Raw genomic sequence first — 15209 nt, forward strand, 5'->3', positions numbered from 1 at the left:
TCATTTTCTATTGAGAGCTTATCTAAGGATTTTTGCATATCATCCCTTAAAGGTTTATCATCCTTAATTAAGGTCTCATTTTCCTTCCTTAAACTAACTAGTTCCTTTTTCAAGAGCTTGTTTTCTTATGACTCAACTCAAGTTCATCATTCATAACTTTAAGTGCATTAACTAGTTCATCATAAAAAAATTCAATAGCATCATCATTTATAGTTACCTCATTGGAGCTTTCCTCCATTGCCATGAAGCACATTTGGGCAACTTGATCACCAATCTCCTCATCTTCAAAGTCACTTGATTCATCCCATGTTGTTTTAAGTGCCTTCTTCTTGAACTTCTTGAAAGGCTTCTTCAATTTGGGACAATCCGTTCTAATGTGACCCGGCTTGTTGCATTCAAAGCATATAGGAGGATCCCTCTTGATACTTTCTCCCTTGTCCTTCTTAAAGTTCCTCTTTGGGATGAACTTCTTGTTTTGGAAGAGCATCTTCCTTATTCTCCTTGTCATTAGAGCCAATTCTTCCTCATCAAACTCATCATTTTCATCACTTGAGTTTTTGGAAGATACTTTGAAGGCAATTATCTTTTTGGCTTTGTTAGGTTCCTCCACTTGCTCTCTTTTGAGGGTCATCTCATAGTCAATAAGATTTCCTAAGAGCTCATTAAGTTGTACCTTGCTCAAGTCCTTGGAATCCTTGAGTGAAGTTACTTTGGGTAGCCACTCCTTAGAAAGACTTCTTAAAATCTTCTTTACTAACTCCTCATTTGCGAATGTCTTCCCTAGAGATTTAATTCCTCCTATAATCTCCACAAACCTATCATACATTTCACTTATGGTTTCATCTGACTTCATCTTGAACAATTCATATTGGTAGATAAGGGAATCCATCTTATTCTCCTTTACTTGATTAGTACCCTCATGAGTAACCACTAAGGCATCCCAAATTTCTTTTGCAGTAGACTTCATACACACTTTATTATATTCACTTCTACTTAATGCACAAAATTGAACATGAATAGCCTTATCATTTAAAGCCACTCTTCTTTTCTCTTGCTCACTTCAGTCACCCTTAGGCTTAGCTATATGCACACCATCTACAATCTTAGTTCGAGTGAATGGCCCATTTTCTACAACATCCCACAAGTCAACCCTTTCTGGTTTAAGGAAATAATACATCCTATTTTTTCAATACAAGAAGTCATTACCATCAAAGAGAGGAGGTCTTACCACCAATTGACCTTCTTGTGCATTGAGAGTTGCCATTGATCTTTACTCCAAGATGATTAAATCTTGTAGAATGGAGACTAGCTCTGATACCACTTGTTATCCCTTGTAGCAACCCAAGAGGGGGAGGAAGGGGGGGGGGTGTGAATTGGGTTCTAATTGCAAAATTAAAGATTAAAAGAAATTTAAGCACAAAGAAGAGTAGAGGAAGAATGATGACACAAGAAACTTATAGAGGCTCGGCTATCCCAAGCCTACGTCCTCTCCTCAAGGCCCTCCTTGAGAGTTAACTCCACTAAAATTCTTCTTTGGGTGAAGAATAAACCCCTTACAATCACCATAAGAGCAAACCCTTGCTCTTTTACAAATCTCTTTACACTCTAGAGCTATTTAAAGCTCTATCACACTCAAAATTATAATAAGTGTTCACAATAACCTTGAATGAACTCTCAGAACAATGAATTTACAACTTAAATATCAAGTTCTCAACATTATCTATGGTAGCTCAAGTTCTAAAGAGAGAATAAAGAAAATCTTTAGAGCACAATAAATTTTCAAAAGATTGTTGTTGTAAAACTTGTTTCCAGTCATAAATGGTGTCTATTTATAGTTTTTGCAAGAAAATAGTCGTTGGGAGTGCATTAAATGCAAAACTAGCCATTCAACCACCCAAAGCTTTATGTTATCAAGTTCCAGAAACTTAGGTTCGGCTGCCGGAGTTATTTACTTCAGCTACTAAAGGTTGAAGCGCCAAAAAAATAGCTTTTGAAAAGTCACTTTCGGCAATCGAAGTTCCCACTTTCGACTGCCGGAGTGCTCTTTGGAAAAAATGACTTTCAATGCTCAAAAACCATGATTTAAAGAGTGAACTTCGGCAGCTGAACTTCCCACTTTTGACTGCCGAAGTGCTCTCTGGACAGAAAGTGTCAAAAGGGCACTTAGGCTTAGGAAATGCATAACTTTTTGATCGGAACTCAGATTTTCAATCCGTTTGAATCGTTGGAAAGCTAATTTGATAAACATTTCAATGAAAACACTTTTAAAAACAAATTTTCATTTCTAAATTGTGAAAATTTCATTTTAGTCTCCCTTAATCAAGAAAAAGTTACAAGTAAAGACATTAAGAGATTAAGAGTTTAAAAAACTCATAACTTTTTTATTCGAACTCGGATTTTTGATCCGTTTGAGCCATTGGAAAGCTAATTCAATTTATTTTGCAACTAAAATACTTTTCAAAATTAATTTTGCATTTTTGAAAAATTTACTTAATTTTCCCTTGATAAAGAATTAGACTACAAGAAACTAAAAATATAGCGACTATAATTACCGACTAAATATATGTTTAATTAGTCGGTAATTTCCGTTACCGACCAATTACCGACCAAATTAATATTAATCAGTATTTAAGTTGTCGCTATTAATTACCAACTAAATTATTAGTCAGTAATTACAGACTAAATTTTAGTCGGTAAAATGTTTGCATTGGTCGGTATTTTTTGCAGGCTGATTATTGGCAATAAGGATTAATTCTACTATTTACGGACTAAAATTTAGTCGGTAATTACCGACAAAACGTTTAGTCAGTAAAGTGCAAATTATATTTTAATTTTCATAAGTTACCAACTAAAAGTTATGGTCGGTACTTTTTTTAATTATTTAAAATTAAATAGCGACATTACAGTTTGTAGGTAAATTTAGTTGGTAATTTATAGATGGTCGGTAAGGAGAGAAAATAGTCACTATTTACCATCTATATCTTAATTGGTAATTACTGACTGAATGATGTTAGTCGGTAATTTATCAATATATATTTTATTTTTAAAAAATGTACCGACTAAAGTTATGGTCGGTAATATTTTTTATTTTTAAAATTAAAAAATAGGTCATTCTGTATTTATTTTAATTTGAAAAAATGTATCAACTATATATTTTAGTCGGTATTTTTAATTTATATATGTAATTTTTAAATTTTCAATTTTTAAAATATTTTAAAATTAAATCAAAAGTTAAAAATTAATAAGAAAATGCTAATAATAATAATAATAATAATAATAATAATAATAATAATAATAATAATAAAATTCAAAATAAAAATAATCACTACATATAATAAATTAATATAAAATTCATAGAAGTAAAGTAAAGCAAACTAAAGTTTAATAAGTCAAATATAAAATTCTAAGCTCTCAATTTTGTGGAGGTGGAGGCCGAGATGTTGGTAGATCTCTGACTAATCTCATCATTTCTTCCATCATAGAGCTTCTCATGCGTTCCATATTCGTCTCCATTTCCAACTTCATTTGATCCATTCTTCTGTCATTGCTTGCCTCTCATCCTCAAGCTGTTTCTCTAATTCTTGTACTCGTCGTTGTAATGCAGCATTTTGATAATTGTATGATGCAGACACCCTGCTAAAAGATGCTCCAACTAATGGGTAAAAAGTAGATGATTCAGATCCAAGGCCATACACTTTCCGTCTCTTCTCCCCACCTCCGACTACGTCTAAATAAAGTTGGTTTTCATCAATGTTGTCAGGTGTGGTCTGTGTCAGCTCCTCCCTCCTATCTACTATAGCGTCCTGTATGTAATAAAAAAATGAAATTTTTTTATAATTAATTCATCACATAATACAATAAAAAAATTGTAGTGAAATAAATAAAAGAGTACCATACATGCATCTCTTTGGATTTTTGGTCCACAAAAGTTTCCTTGTCATGCTTTCGAGTGTGAGTATGGACAAACAACTCAGTTGGAGTTGGCTTTCTACCCAATTCTTTCTCCTAGACAAAAATAAACAGTTATCAGAAGCTATTTATTATATGCATAAACAATAAATTATTAAAATTTATTATGAAACGAAAATAAAAACGGGCAGAGTTTCCCCTATATTTTGACATTTCCCCCTGCTAGAAATTAACAAAAATCTCACAATTCAATCGCACAACAATCTGTAATATTTTTCATGACAATTTTATCACATTACATCATATTTCCATCAACAACCATCCATAATTTTTTTTTCTTATGTGAAAATACTAACCAATTTATCAGACCATTCAGCATATGTTATGGATCCACCTGTGTGGGTGGACGGTCCATGAGCATTTGTAGCACCACGGCGGTTTCTAGAATATATCTCTAACCGTTGAATGATCTTGGGGTCATTCCAGTGCTGCTCAAATTTTGCCCAAGTTTCTTTAGAAATATACAAGGGCCTTTTCCTGAAATTATTTAAATCTGCAATCATGTCCTTGTAGCGTACAGCTGCCTTTGATCTCCATGCAGCCTTTATCCCTGCTTCTTCGAAGGACTCCCAACAACATTTTTTCTACAATAAAAAATACATATCTATAATGATTAACATAAGGATCAAAATATGACCGAAAAAAAAAAAATTGATGTTACCTTAAATTCTTCCCAGTAAAATTCTTTTGTCTCTTCTGATATAGCCTTCCAGTTGACACCCTCAGTGTTGATCCGTTGCTTAAAGGTATTTGTAATCATCCGAGCGATTGTAGATCCACCCGTTAACCTGAACATATATAATAAAATATTTTCAATAAAAGGTACATTTTTATTACATAACCTTGATAAAGTAATTAAAATATAATTATTTAACTCACTTGCCATCACGAAGTTGTAACCGTTGTTGCCCTAAAGAATCACTCTCCGCTTCAAAGGATGGATGAGAATCTTGTGAGCTAAGAACTGCAAACTCATGTAAAGACCTTGGTGCATTATCTAAACCATCCACAGCTGCAGTCTCTTGGCTAGCCACTAGTGCGTTGAACTGCACTGATGGCTATGACTGAGGTGTCAAAGGCTCGCCTCCTTCAGATGGTGTAGGTGTTCCTATGTTAACATCATGAGAAGCATCTACTCTGTGTCTGCTCCTAACCATATCTGTAAATTAGATAAACATAGTAAGAAAAATTAATTTGTACTAAAATTTATTCTATTTGTACAAAAAATCTAGCAAAACCTCCCCTTAAAATTGGATGTTCCCAAAATCTCAACACAACCTGCAAATAATAGTTACAACAACAACAACAACAACAACAACAACAACAACAACAACAACAACAATAATAATAATAATAATAACAGTGCCATCCTGACTTACACATTTATTATACACATCTCCTTGTCACAAACAGTTCATAAAGTTAAATTATAACATAATATACATGAATAATATGATAATATAACAATCATTACTTTAAAGTTAAACTATTTATTACTTTTGAAATTTAGATCACTATCCATTACAATACAATTTATTCACTATCATCCTCGCTATCATCATCATATTCATGGAGTTCTTCTTCATCGCTTTCTATTGTATGATTTAGATCTGCCTCATCCAATAGTTCCTCTTCTTCAACGGTTGTAAGCTCTAGTAGTTCACCACTTGAATCATGTAATGGTCCAATCTGTTGATCTTCTACTTCTGTATTAACTTGTAACACTTCTACTATCTCATCTTGAAATGCTTGGTCTGGTATTTGCTCTGTTACATTTGTCTGAGGCATGATGACAACAGACCTAGGCTTCATTTTGCATGTGGCATACCAGTTAGCTTTGTCTCATCTTAAGCTAGGATAAGGGATGTAAACTACTTGTTCAGCTTGTGAAGCAAGTATGAATGGTTCATATTTATTTAATCTTTTTCGGTGATTGATATCCACTAAGTTATAGTGTTTGTGAACCTTAATACCAACATTCGGAGTTAGATCAAACCATTCACACTTGAAGAGAACAGTTCTCTTTATTGGTAATGCAGGGTACTCAAGTTGAACTATCTCTTTCAAGATACCATAGTAATCATTGGAGTTGTCACCATATGTTGAACCCCTAATGCAAACTCCACCATTCATTGTGGATCGATTAGCACCATGACTGCTTGTGTGAAATCTATAACCATTTATGAAATACACAGGATATGATTTCACACTTCTCAATGGTCCCTCTGCTAAATCCTTAATGAATTTATTATCAATATTTGAATGCCTGGCCTGATAAGTTAAAGAGAATTGAAATCATTATTATAACGTATTATATTTTTTAAAGATTGATAATGAAATGAGTTAAACAAATAAATACTTACATAACATTTGAACCAATCTGCAAATCTTTTTTCTAGTGCTTCATCAGCTTCTGCATCACTAATATTACGTGATGTTTGTCGCAATTCAGTTAGGAACAAACTACATAAACAATTAAATTAGGCCATTTTTAGAGGGAAAGGAAAATTCACAAGGAATTCTAGAAACTTAACTTAAATTTTGGATAGTTGATAAACTTACTTCACATATGTGTCAATTTCAGGGCAATTTAGTAGAACATATATTTGGGCAACCTTATATTCATCATCAGCCAACACCCTTGTTTTCACTCTACCATATGGTCGACCGGGATACTTGAAAATTGATAAATTTCCTTTGAAATCAGCATCATCCCCACCATCATCATTCCAGGGTACTTGTCGATCCCGTGTTATTACATGAGGCTCAAAGTAATGCGCATAAAAATTAGATGCTTCTTCAACTAAGTATGCATTACATATTGAACCTTCTACTTTTGCTTTGTTCTTTACATTTTGCTTTAGGTGGCGGAGAAATCTAAAAATTAAAAAAAAAAAAAAGGGCAAATGGCTTACAAAAAGTTGATGATACATTTCATAACATTTAAAGAAAAATAAGAAGTATCTATTACCTTTCAAAAGGATACATCCATCGATATTGTACCGGGCCTGCAATTTTTGCTTCATATGGCAAGTGGATGGGAAGATGTTCCATTGAGTCAAAAAAGGCAGGAAGAAATATGCGCTCTAATTTGCAAATAATAATGGGAATTTCTGCTTCTAGATGCTCCATATCTTGAACCTTAATATTTGTAAAAGTAAGATGTTTGAAAAACAAGCTCAACTCAGTTAATGCTTGCCAAACCGTATTCGGAAGCAGCTCACGAAATGCAATAGGTAATAACCTCTGCATAAATACATGACAATCGTGGCTCTTCATGCCGAAAAACTTGTACTTTTGCATATCAACACACCTTCCTAGGTTGGACACATGCCCATCTGGAAACTTAAGGTTTTTTACCCATTCACGTAAAACATGCTTCTGCTGTTTATCGAGAACATAGCAAGCCTTAGGATATTTGCCCATTTGCACATTTCTCTCTAATTCTTTTCTATGACATAAATGTGCCATATCTTCCCTAGCTTTTGCATTATCCTTCGTTTTCCCTTCTATATTCATCACTGTGTTAAAAGTATTCTCAAAGACATTTTTCTCGATGTGCATGACATCTAAGTTATGTCTAATGAGATTGGAAGACCAATATGGTAAATCCCAAAATATGCTTTTTTTCCTCCAACCTGTGTTTCTGGTTATGACAGAATTAACTGCTTCACCATAAATGTCTATTACTCTCCTCAACCCCAAATCCTCTATCTGTAAAAAAATGTCTTCGCTACTTAGAATTGAAGGAGACTCAGACATGCATACTTTTCCTTTAAGACAAAATAATAAAATAAAATGCCCCACAAACATTATATATAGTATGGCCATGAAACGTAAGCATTAAAAACCAATCAATAACTCCATGAAACATTACTGCTTGGGAAATATGCATAATATCAGCACCCTAAATGCCTAAATACAAGGAAATATGCATAACTGAACCCTCATACATCATTTTTACTAATATTAATATTAAGATTAATATAAAAAATTTAATAAAATAATATTAAATTTAATTAATTAAAAAATATAAGGCTGTTACTTTTTATCATTTTCATTTACTCAAACCTTAAATCTAATTATATTTAATTAAATTACTAAACTAATTTTGATTCCAACCCAAATTTAATTTCTATGCAAAACTGAACATGCCATGTCCTCTCTTCAATCTTTCATGATTTATAAAAAAATTTCACATGTATTAAAATGCAAATATACACTTAATAATTTTCCAATTAATAAGATTTGTTAATCCACATCATTAAATTGACAAGTTTAAATATCACAAATTTCTCTATCTTGAATGTCATGAATTTAATAGGTGTAATGAGATATATGGTTAATATATAAATGAGGGGAATCACCCCCTTTTTAATGAGATATATGGTTAATATATATATATTAAAAACGATTGGATGCTTTCAAGTTAAAATTTGTTATTAAGACAAAATAATAAAATAAAATGCCCCACAAACATTATATATAGTATGGCCATGAAACATAAGCATTAAAAACCAATCAATAACTCCATGAAACATTACTGCTTGGGAAATATGCATAATATCAGCACCCTAAATGCCTAAATACAAGGAAATATGCATAACTGAACCCTCATACATCATTTTTACTAATATTAATATTAAGATTAATATAACAAATTTAATAAAATAATATTAAATTTAATTAATTAAAAAAATATAAGGTTGTTGCTTTTTATCATTTTCATTTACTCAAACCTTAAATCTAATTATATTTAATTAAATTACTAAACTAATTTTGATTCCAACCCAAATTTAATTTCTATGCAAAACTGAACATGCCATGTCCTCTCCTATAAGCATACATCAATCTTTCATGATTTATAAAAAAAATTCACATGAATTAAAATGAGGGGAATCAGCCCCTTTTTAATGAGATATATGGTTAGTATATAAATTCAAAATCTTTATCAATTCAATTCCTTTTAAGCAGTGACTATTTATGAATTCCTTTTAATTAGAGACTATTTATTCAGGGAAACTATTACATAGTAGTTAAGTATGGAAAATTCTTGCCTAATATTTGGATTAAGATAACCTAAACGTCTATTAGTCCAAACTCTCATAAAATCCAACATAGTAAATGATTAATTCTAAAATGTATCTCTCTGAAGATACCATAAAAACTAGCAACTTTTACATACAAAAAGTTTCAGTACTGGAAAGCTAATACATATAAACAACTAAAACAGTTTAAAAGCTATTTACAGAGCATAGCTAAAAACAGAACATTTTACAAGTAGGAAGATGATAATACAATCCTGTGCGCCAAGCATTCTCTTTAATACATAGAATCACATCTTGATTTTCTCTACAAGAGATGTGTTTACCCACCCATGTAGCAGGGATAGACTGAAGTTGAACCAAGCAACACAAGAACATGAAACAAATAAATACCAAACTCCAATGCTTTACATCTAATAAATAAAACAATGTCATTTTGGTTTTTGGGAAATGAAATGCTTACCATAAAAATTTTCTGGATACATGCGTGGGTTTCATCTCCACGGAAAGGTGAAATTATGCCTTATCATACTGAGATCCATAGAAAATTTTTTCACTAACAAAGACAATATGCTGAATTTTCTCCGAAACACATACTTATTATCCTGGCTAAATTAACAACCACTCCTCTAAGACTCCACTAATTCCCATGGATAGGGCAACCAGACCTTTCAACGAATATTATAAACAGATAAAATAGAAAGGAATCTACCTGTAAGACATCAGCAAAACAGAACCACAAGTGTGCTGAGCGAAGCAGCAAAACAGAATCACGAGCGTGCCGAGTGAAGCAGCAAAACAAAATCACGAGTGTGCCTAGCAAAGCAGCAAAACAGAATCATGAGCGTGCTACGGCAGCAGGGAAGCAATAAACAGTAGCCAAATTGGGATTTTGAAAGTGTGCCTCGACTGAAAAAAAAAATGGATGAGGAAGTGTTTGGGTTCTACAGTGATCGAGATTAAGGAAAAAAAGGAAATGAGACTTGGGTTTCGAGAGAGAGATGAAAGATAGCTGATGTGTGGTGTCTTAGATTACAGGAGACGATCTCACCATGGGTGAAAGAATCGGCCGGCGAAAGAGAAGAAGCAGCTGGATTGATATTAGAGAAATTTATATAGTATGATCTGATGGTCTAAAATAAAGACCTAAAATAAACGGCTATGATCTCTTTCTTCCTTTTTATTTTATTGTTTACATTTTTCTTTTCTTTAATTTCAATTCTTATTAGATATATATTTTTTTAGTTTCTTTCCTTATTTTTTCTTTTATTCTTTTAAAATGATAATGCCCCTAATAAAAATCATGGAATAAAAAAAAGTAATAAAAAATTAAAATTTAAGTAAAATTTAATAAAAAATAAATATTGAAAGTAAAATTGAAATAGGACATGCTGACAAATTTTGTTTAATATCAACTAACTCATTCCCTAAAATTTTTTCTTTTAAAATAATATATATATATATATATATATATATATATATATATATATATATATATATATATATATATATATATTCAAGAAATACCAAAAATCTTAATGATAAGTCAAGCTTTTTTCATCATTGGTTTTCCTTCCCATTAATCTTATCTTTATATAAATATCATTTATTTTTCTTCAAAAAGTGGTGATATAATTCAATTTTTTTATATTAATAATTTTTATTTTAAACAGTCTAATTTAATTCAAATCATAAACTAAAGAAAGAAAAATTAAAAGTGTATTTTAATTATTGAATTATCTAAGTCCAAAATTGAATTAGCCACTTCTAAATATATGCATCATAATTTTATGAGGTGTTAATTGAATTAGCCAATTCTCTCAAATGAAAATTTTTTAGTTTTATTACCGACTAAAAAACGTAGTTGGTAAATACCAACTAAAAATACTTTAGTCGGTAAAATTCTTTCCAATTATTAGATTTTATTTTTTTAAGATTTAACTTTACCAACAAAAAATTAAATTAGTTCATAAATACCAACTAAACTGTCATATAATCGGTAAAATTTTCCTCGAATTATTTTTCTTGAATTATAAAATTTTGTTTTTATGCGCTTTAATTTTACCGACTAAACATAAATTAGTTGGTAATACCAACAAAAATTCTATTTAGTCGGTAATATTCTCCTCAAATTAAAAATTTTTATTTTTATTACCTTTAAATTTACCGACTAAAGAAAATTAGTTGGTAAATACAAACTAAAGAAGCATTTAGTCGATAATATTTCTCTCAAATTACAAAACTTTTAACTTGATGAGCTTTAATAGTACCGACTAAAACGACTTAGTTGGTAAATACCAACTAAAACATAAGTTAGTCGGAATTATTTCTTTCGAATTATTATATGTTATTTTTTTAAGATTTAGCTTTACTGACTAACAATTAAATTAATTCGTAAATACCAACTAAACAGTCATATAGTCGGTACCATTTTCCTCGAATTATAAAATTTTATTTTCATGAGCTTTAACTTTACTTACTAATAGCAAATTTTATTACCGACTAAAAAACGTAGTTGGTTCGGTAAATACCAACTAAAAATACTTTAGTAGGTAAAATTCTTTCCAATTATTAGATTTTATTTTTTTAAGATTTAACTTTACCAACAAAAAATTAAATTAGTTCATAAATACCAACTAAACTGTCATATAATTGGTAAAATTTTCCTCGAATTATTTTTCTTGAATTATAAAATTTTGTTTTTATGCGCTTTAATTTTACCGACTAAACATAAATTAGTTGGTAATACCAACAAAAATTCTATTTAGTCGGTAATATTCTCCTCAAATTAAAAATTTTTATTCTTATTACCTTTAAATTTACCGACTAAATAAAATTAGTTGGTAATACAAACTAAAGAAGCATTTAGTCGATAATATTTCTCTCAAATTACAAAACTTTTAACTTGATGAGCTTTAATAGTACCGACTAAAACAACTTAGTTGGTAAATACCAACTAAAACATATGTTAGTCGGCATTATTTCTTTCGAATTATTATATTTTATTTTTTTAAGATTTAGCTTTACCGACTAACAATTAAATTAGTTCGTAAATACCAACTAAACAGTCATATAGTCGGTACCATTTTCCTCGAATTATAAAATTTTATTTTCATGAGCTTTAACTTTACTTACTAATAGCAAATTAGTTGGTAATACCAACTAAAACTCTCTTTAGTCTCTAATATTTCTCTCAAATTAAAATTTTTTATTTTTATTACCTTTAACTCTACCGACTAACCACATCATTAATTGGTAAATACCAACTACATCATTATTTAGTCGATAATATTTTTCTCAAATTACAAAACTTTTAACTAAATGAACTTTAACATTACCAACTAAGAAAAGGTGGTTGGTAAATACCAACTAAAATAGCTTAATCGGTAATTACCAACTAAACAAAACGTTAGTCGGTAATACTTCTTTCGGCTTATTAGATTTTATTTTTTTAATATTTAGCTTTACCAACAAAAAATTAAATTAGTTCTAAATACTAACTAAACTGTCATATAATCGGTAAAATTTTCCTCGAATTATTTTTCTTGAATTATAAAATTTTACTTTTATGCGCTTTCATTTTACCAACTAAATATAAATTAGTTGGTAATACCAACAAAACACTATTTAGTCGGTAATATTTTCCTCAAATTAAAAATTTTTATTTTTATTACCTTTAAATTTACCGACTAAAGAAAAATTAGTTGGTAAATACCAACTAAATAAGCATTTAGTCGATAATATTTCTCTCAAATTACAAAACTTTTAACTTAATGATCTTTAATGGTACCGACTAAAACTTCTTAGTTGGTAAATACCGACTAAAACATAATTTTGTCGGCATTATTTCTTTCGAATTATTAGATTTTATTTTTTTAAGATTTAGCTTTACCAACTAACAATTAAATTAGTTAGTAATTACCAACTAAACAGTCATATAGTTCCTCGAATTATTTCTCTCGAATTATAAAATTTTATTTTAATGATCTTTAACTTTACCGACTAATAGTAAATTAGTTGGTAATACCAATTAAAACTCTCTTTAGTCTGTAATATTTCTCTCAAATTAAAAATTTTTATTTTTATTAGTTTTATTTTTACCGACTAACTATAACATTCGTTGGTATTTACCAATTAAATGACAATGCAGTTTGTATGATTTCTCTCTAATTGTAAAATTTTATTTTCATGAGTTTTTTAGATTTACCGACTAAATAATATATAGTCGGTAACTACTAACTAAATATATTTTAGTTGGTAGTATTTTTTGAATTATAAAACTATGACGTTATGAGTTTTGAATTTCACCAACTAAAAAGAAAATAATCGGTAAATGCCAACTAACAATTAAATTGTCAGTAATTACCGACTATATATTTAGTTGTAATATTTACTATTTCGTCGCTTTCTTTGCTGAGCATTTTTTGAACCAATTTTACCTACTAAAAATTTTAATCGGTAATAGTTAGTCGGTAATTTAGTCAATAAACATTATTTTGCATTTTTTTTTATTGTCATAGTTATTTAGCCGGTAATAAATCAGTAATTTATGACCATATTTGTTTAGTCGGTAAAGTTAGTCGCAGTTTTTTAAATTTCTTGTAGTGTTAGGTAAAAACTAAGTTGAACAAGATATTCTTAGTACCACCTAGACTTGAGCCAACATAATTAATAAAATGAGATTTACAAGATATAAAATAAATAAAAGTTACATTGTAGGGTCCCATAAATGTTTGCTTCCTTATCTTGCTCTTCCTTAACCTTGATTTGAAGCAATTTGGCAATTTTGAATCTAGGACCCACAAACTCAACACAAACACTTCCAAAGTATATTAGTAGCACACTAATTATTTATTATCATCAAAACATGGGTTAAGAAACCTAGGTCCAACAAGTTTTTTCTAAACTATTTTTTTTTTCAACAGCATCTAAAATGATGTTTTTTTTCCTTAAAACAGTTTTAACCCTCCAATTTCAATGCCAAACAGACACATAATGCCCTCTAGAATGGAAGAACCAAACCAACAAATTTGCCCTATTGAAAGAGCTTAATAGGATAGAACAAAAATGGTCTATGTCCACGGGCAAAAAAATATGTTCAATCAAATCCCATCTCCAGGACCAACTATATGCATCAATCAATCATGATACATTAGCATTTGATAGCAACGAATGGGGAGAAGTAATAATCTGAAATGATTTTGGCTAAGGAATTCATTTTCAAAGAGATATAAGGTTATGGACAATATTCAAACCTAAGAAATGACACCCTTCTAATAGAGTATAAATGTGTTCACCGAATGAATTCCTCACCTACCCTGGTGGAGGGTGAGAGAGTAGAAAATAAATAGAGTTAAGACAAGAGTAGAGATATTAAGTCTAGTACAAGGCTTTAGTACCCTAAGACAGACGCTCTAAAAGTAAGTGCCTTAACAAATGTGTAACCATGGCACCTAGTAAAGGGTTTAGTACTATAACCACCTAACTAGGAGGTTGTTACCGGCACTAGGAAATCAGTTAGGTGAAGGCTTTTGAAACCCATAACAAGTTTTAGACCATAGACTTTGACCTTTTAAGGGCCCACTGTGTAGATTTGGAACTTTTTCTAAAGTCAAAGGGAGGTTCTTTCCTCTAATAAGACTCAAACTCACAGAAAGAACTTAGTACATTGAGTGCGTTATGCTAAATTTTTTTTTTTCTGTTCTTGATTTACTCTACCATTTCCTTTGTATGCTACTTTACTTAAGCAGAGTTAAACTCATTTTGCATCCTTTGTAAGACTACTAGAGCTATTTAACTTTCTTTTACTTTCTTATTTCTTTTATAGCTATAAAAAACATTTGATATATTAACTTTGGAAGTGTTCTCTTAAGGAACTTCTTTTACATAATTGTATTTTAACTTTAACTGCATCCTATTAATCACACTCGACTTTACTTTTCTTTTATCATTAAGTCTACCATTAGTATTGAAATATATAAGAGGGTCCTTAGTTACCTCAGTAGACTACCATTACATAATTTCATATTTAGTGTGATTAATAAGACACTACTTCCTTTATTCATTCATCCATTACCATATAGTCCTACTGGCAAGCATTTTCACATTCTAACATACATTAGATACACATGCCCACACTAACCATACATATATATGTAAATATACTAGGCTACCTCATAACTTGACATTACATAA

At 30.3% G+C, this 15209-nt stretch overlaps 2 protein-coding genes across 2 annotated transcripts; both read right to left on the reverse strand.

Moving 5' to 3' along the window:
• Positions 1-3521: 3521 nt before the first annotated feature.
• Positions 3522-4235, reverse strand: LOC131183232 (uncharacterized). The gene is made up of 4 exons (XM_058153601.1): positions 4229-4235; positions 4121-4128; positions 3898-4005; positions 3522-3803 (listed from the first exon to the last, which is right to left on the reverse strand). The coding sequence occupies exons 1-4, from the start codon at positions 4233-4235 to the stop codon at positions 3522-3524; spliced, it is 405 nt and encodes a 134-aa protein (XP_058009584.1).
• Positions 3903-4757, reverse strand: LOC110645245 (uncharacterized). Its single transcript, XM_058145666.1, has 2 exons — positions 4631-4757; positions 3903-4553 (listed from the first exon to the last, which is right to left on the reverse strand). Exons 1-2 carry the CDS (start codon positions 4727-4729, stop codon positions 4248-4250), a joined length of 405 nt encoding a protein of 134 aa, XP_058001649.1. The 5' UTR covers positions 4730-4757; the 3' UTR covers positions 3903-4247.
• Positions 4758-15209: the final 10452 nt, after the last annotated feature.

This window comes from Hevea brasiliensis, chromosome 1 (assembly GCF_030052815.1).
Source record: "Hevea brasiliensis isolate MT/VB/25A 57/8 chromosome 1, ASM3005281v1, whole genome shotgun sequence".
In the NCBI taxonomy this organism is placed as follows: Eukaryota; Viridiplantae; Streptophyta; class Magnoliopsida; order Malpighiales; family Euphorbiaceae; genus Hevea; species Hevea brasiliensis.

Excerpts from the sequence above, each read along its gene's own strand:
- LOC131183232 (XM_058153601.1), bottom strand. Across the intron at positions 3,804-3,897 it reads AAAAATCCAAAGAGATGCAT|GACGCTATAGTAGATAGGAG; the intron begins GTATGGTACTCT and ends TATTACATACAG.
- LOC110645245 (XM_058145666.1), bottom strand. The coding sequence starts at position 4,729 with ATGATTACAAATACCTTTAAGCAACGGATCAACACTGAGGGTGTCAAC. Across the intron at positions 4,554-4,630 it reads TTTACTGGGAAGAATTTAAG|AAAAAATGTTGTTGGGAGTC; the intron begins GTAACATCAATT and ends TTTTTATTGTAG.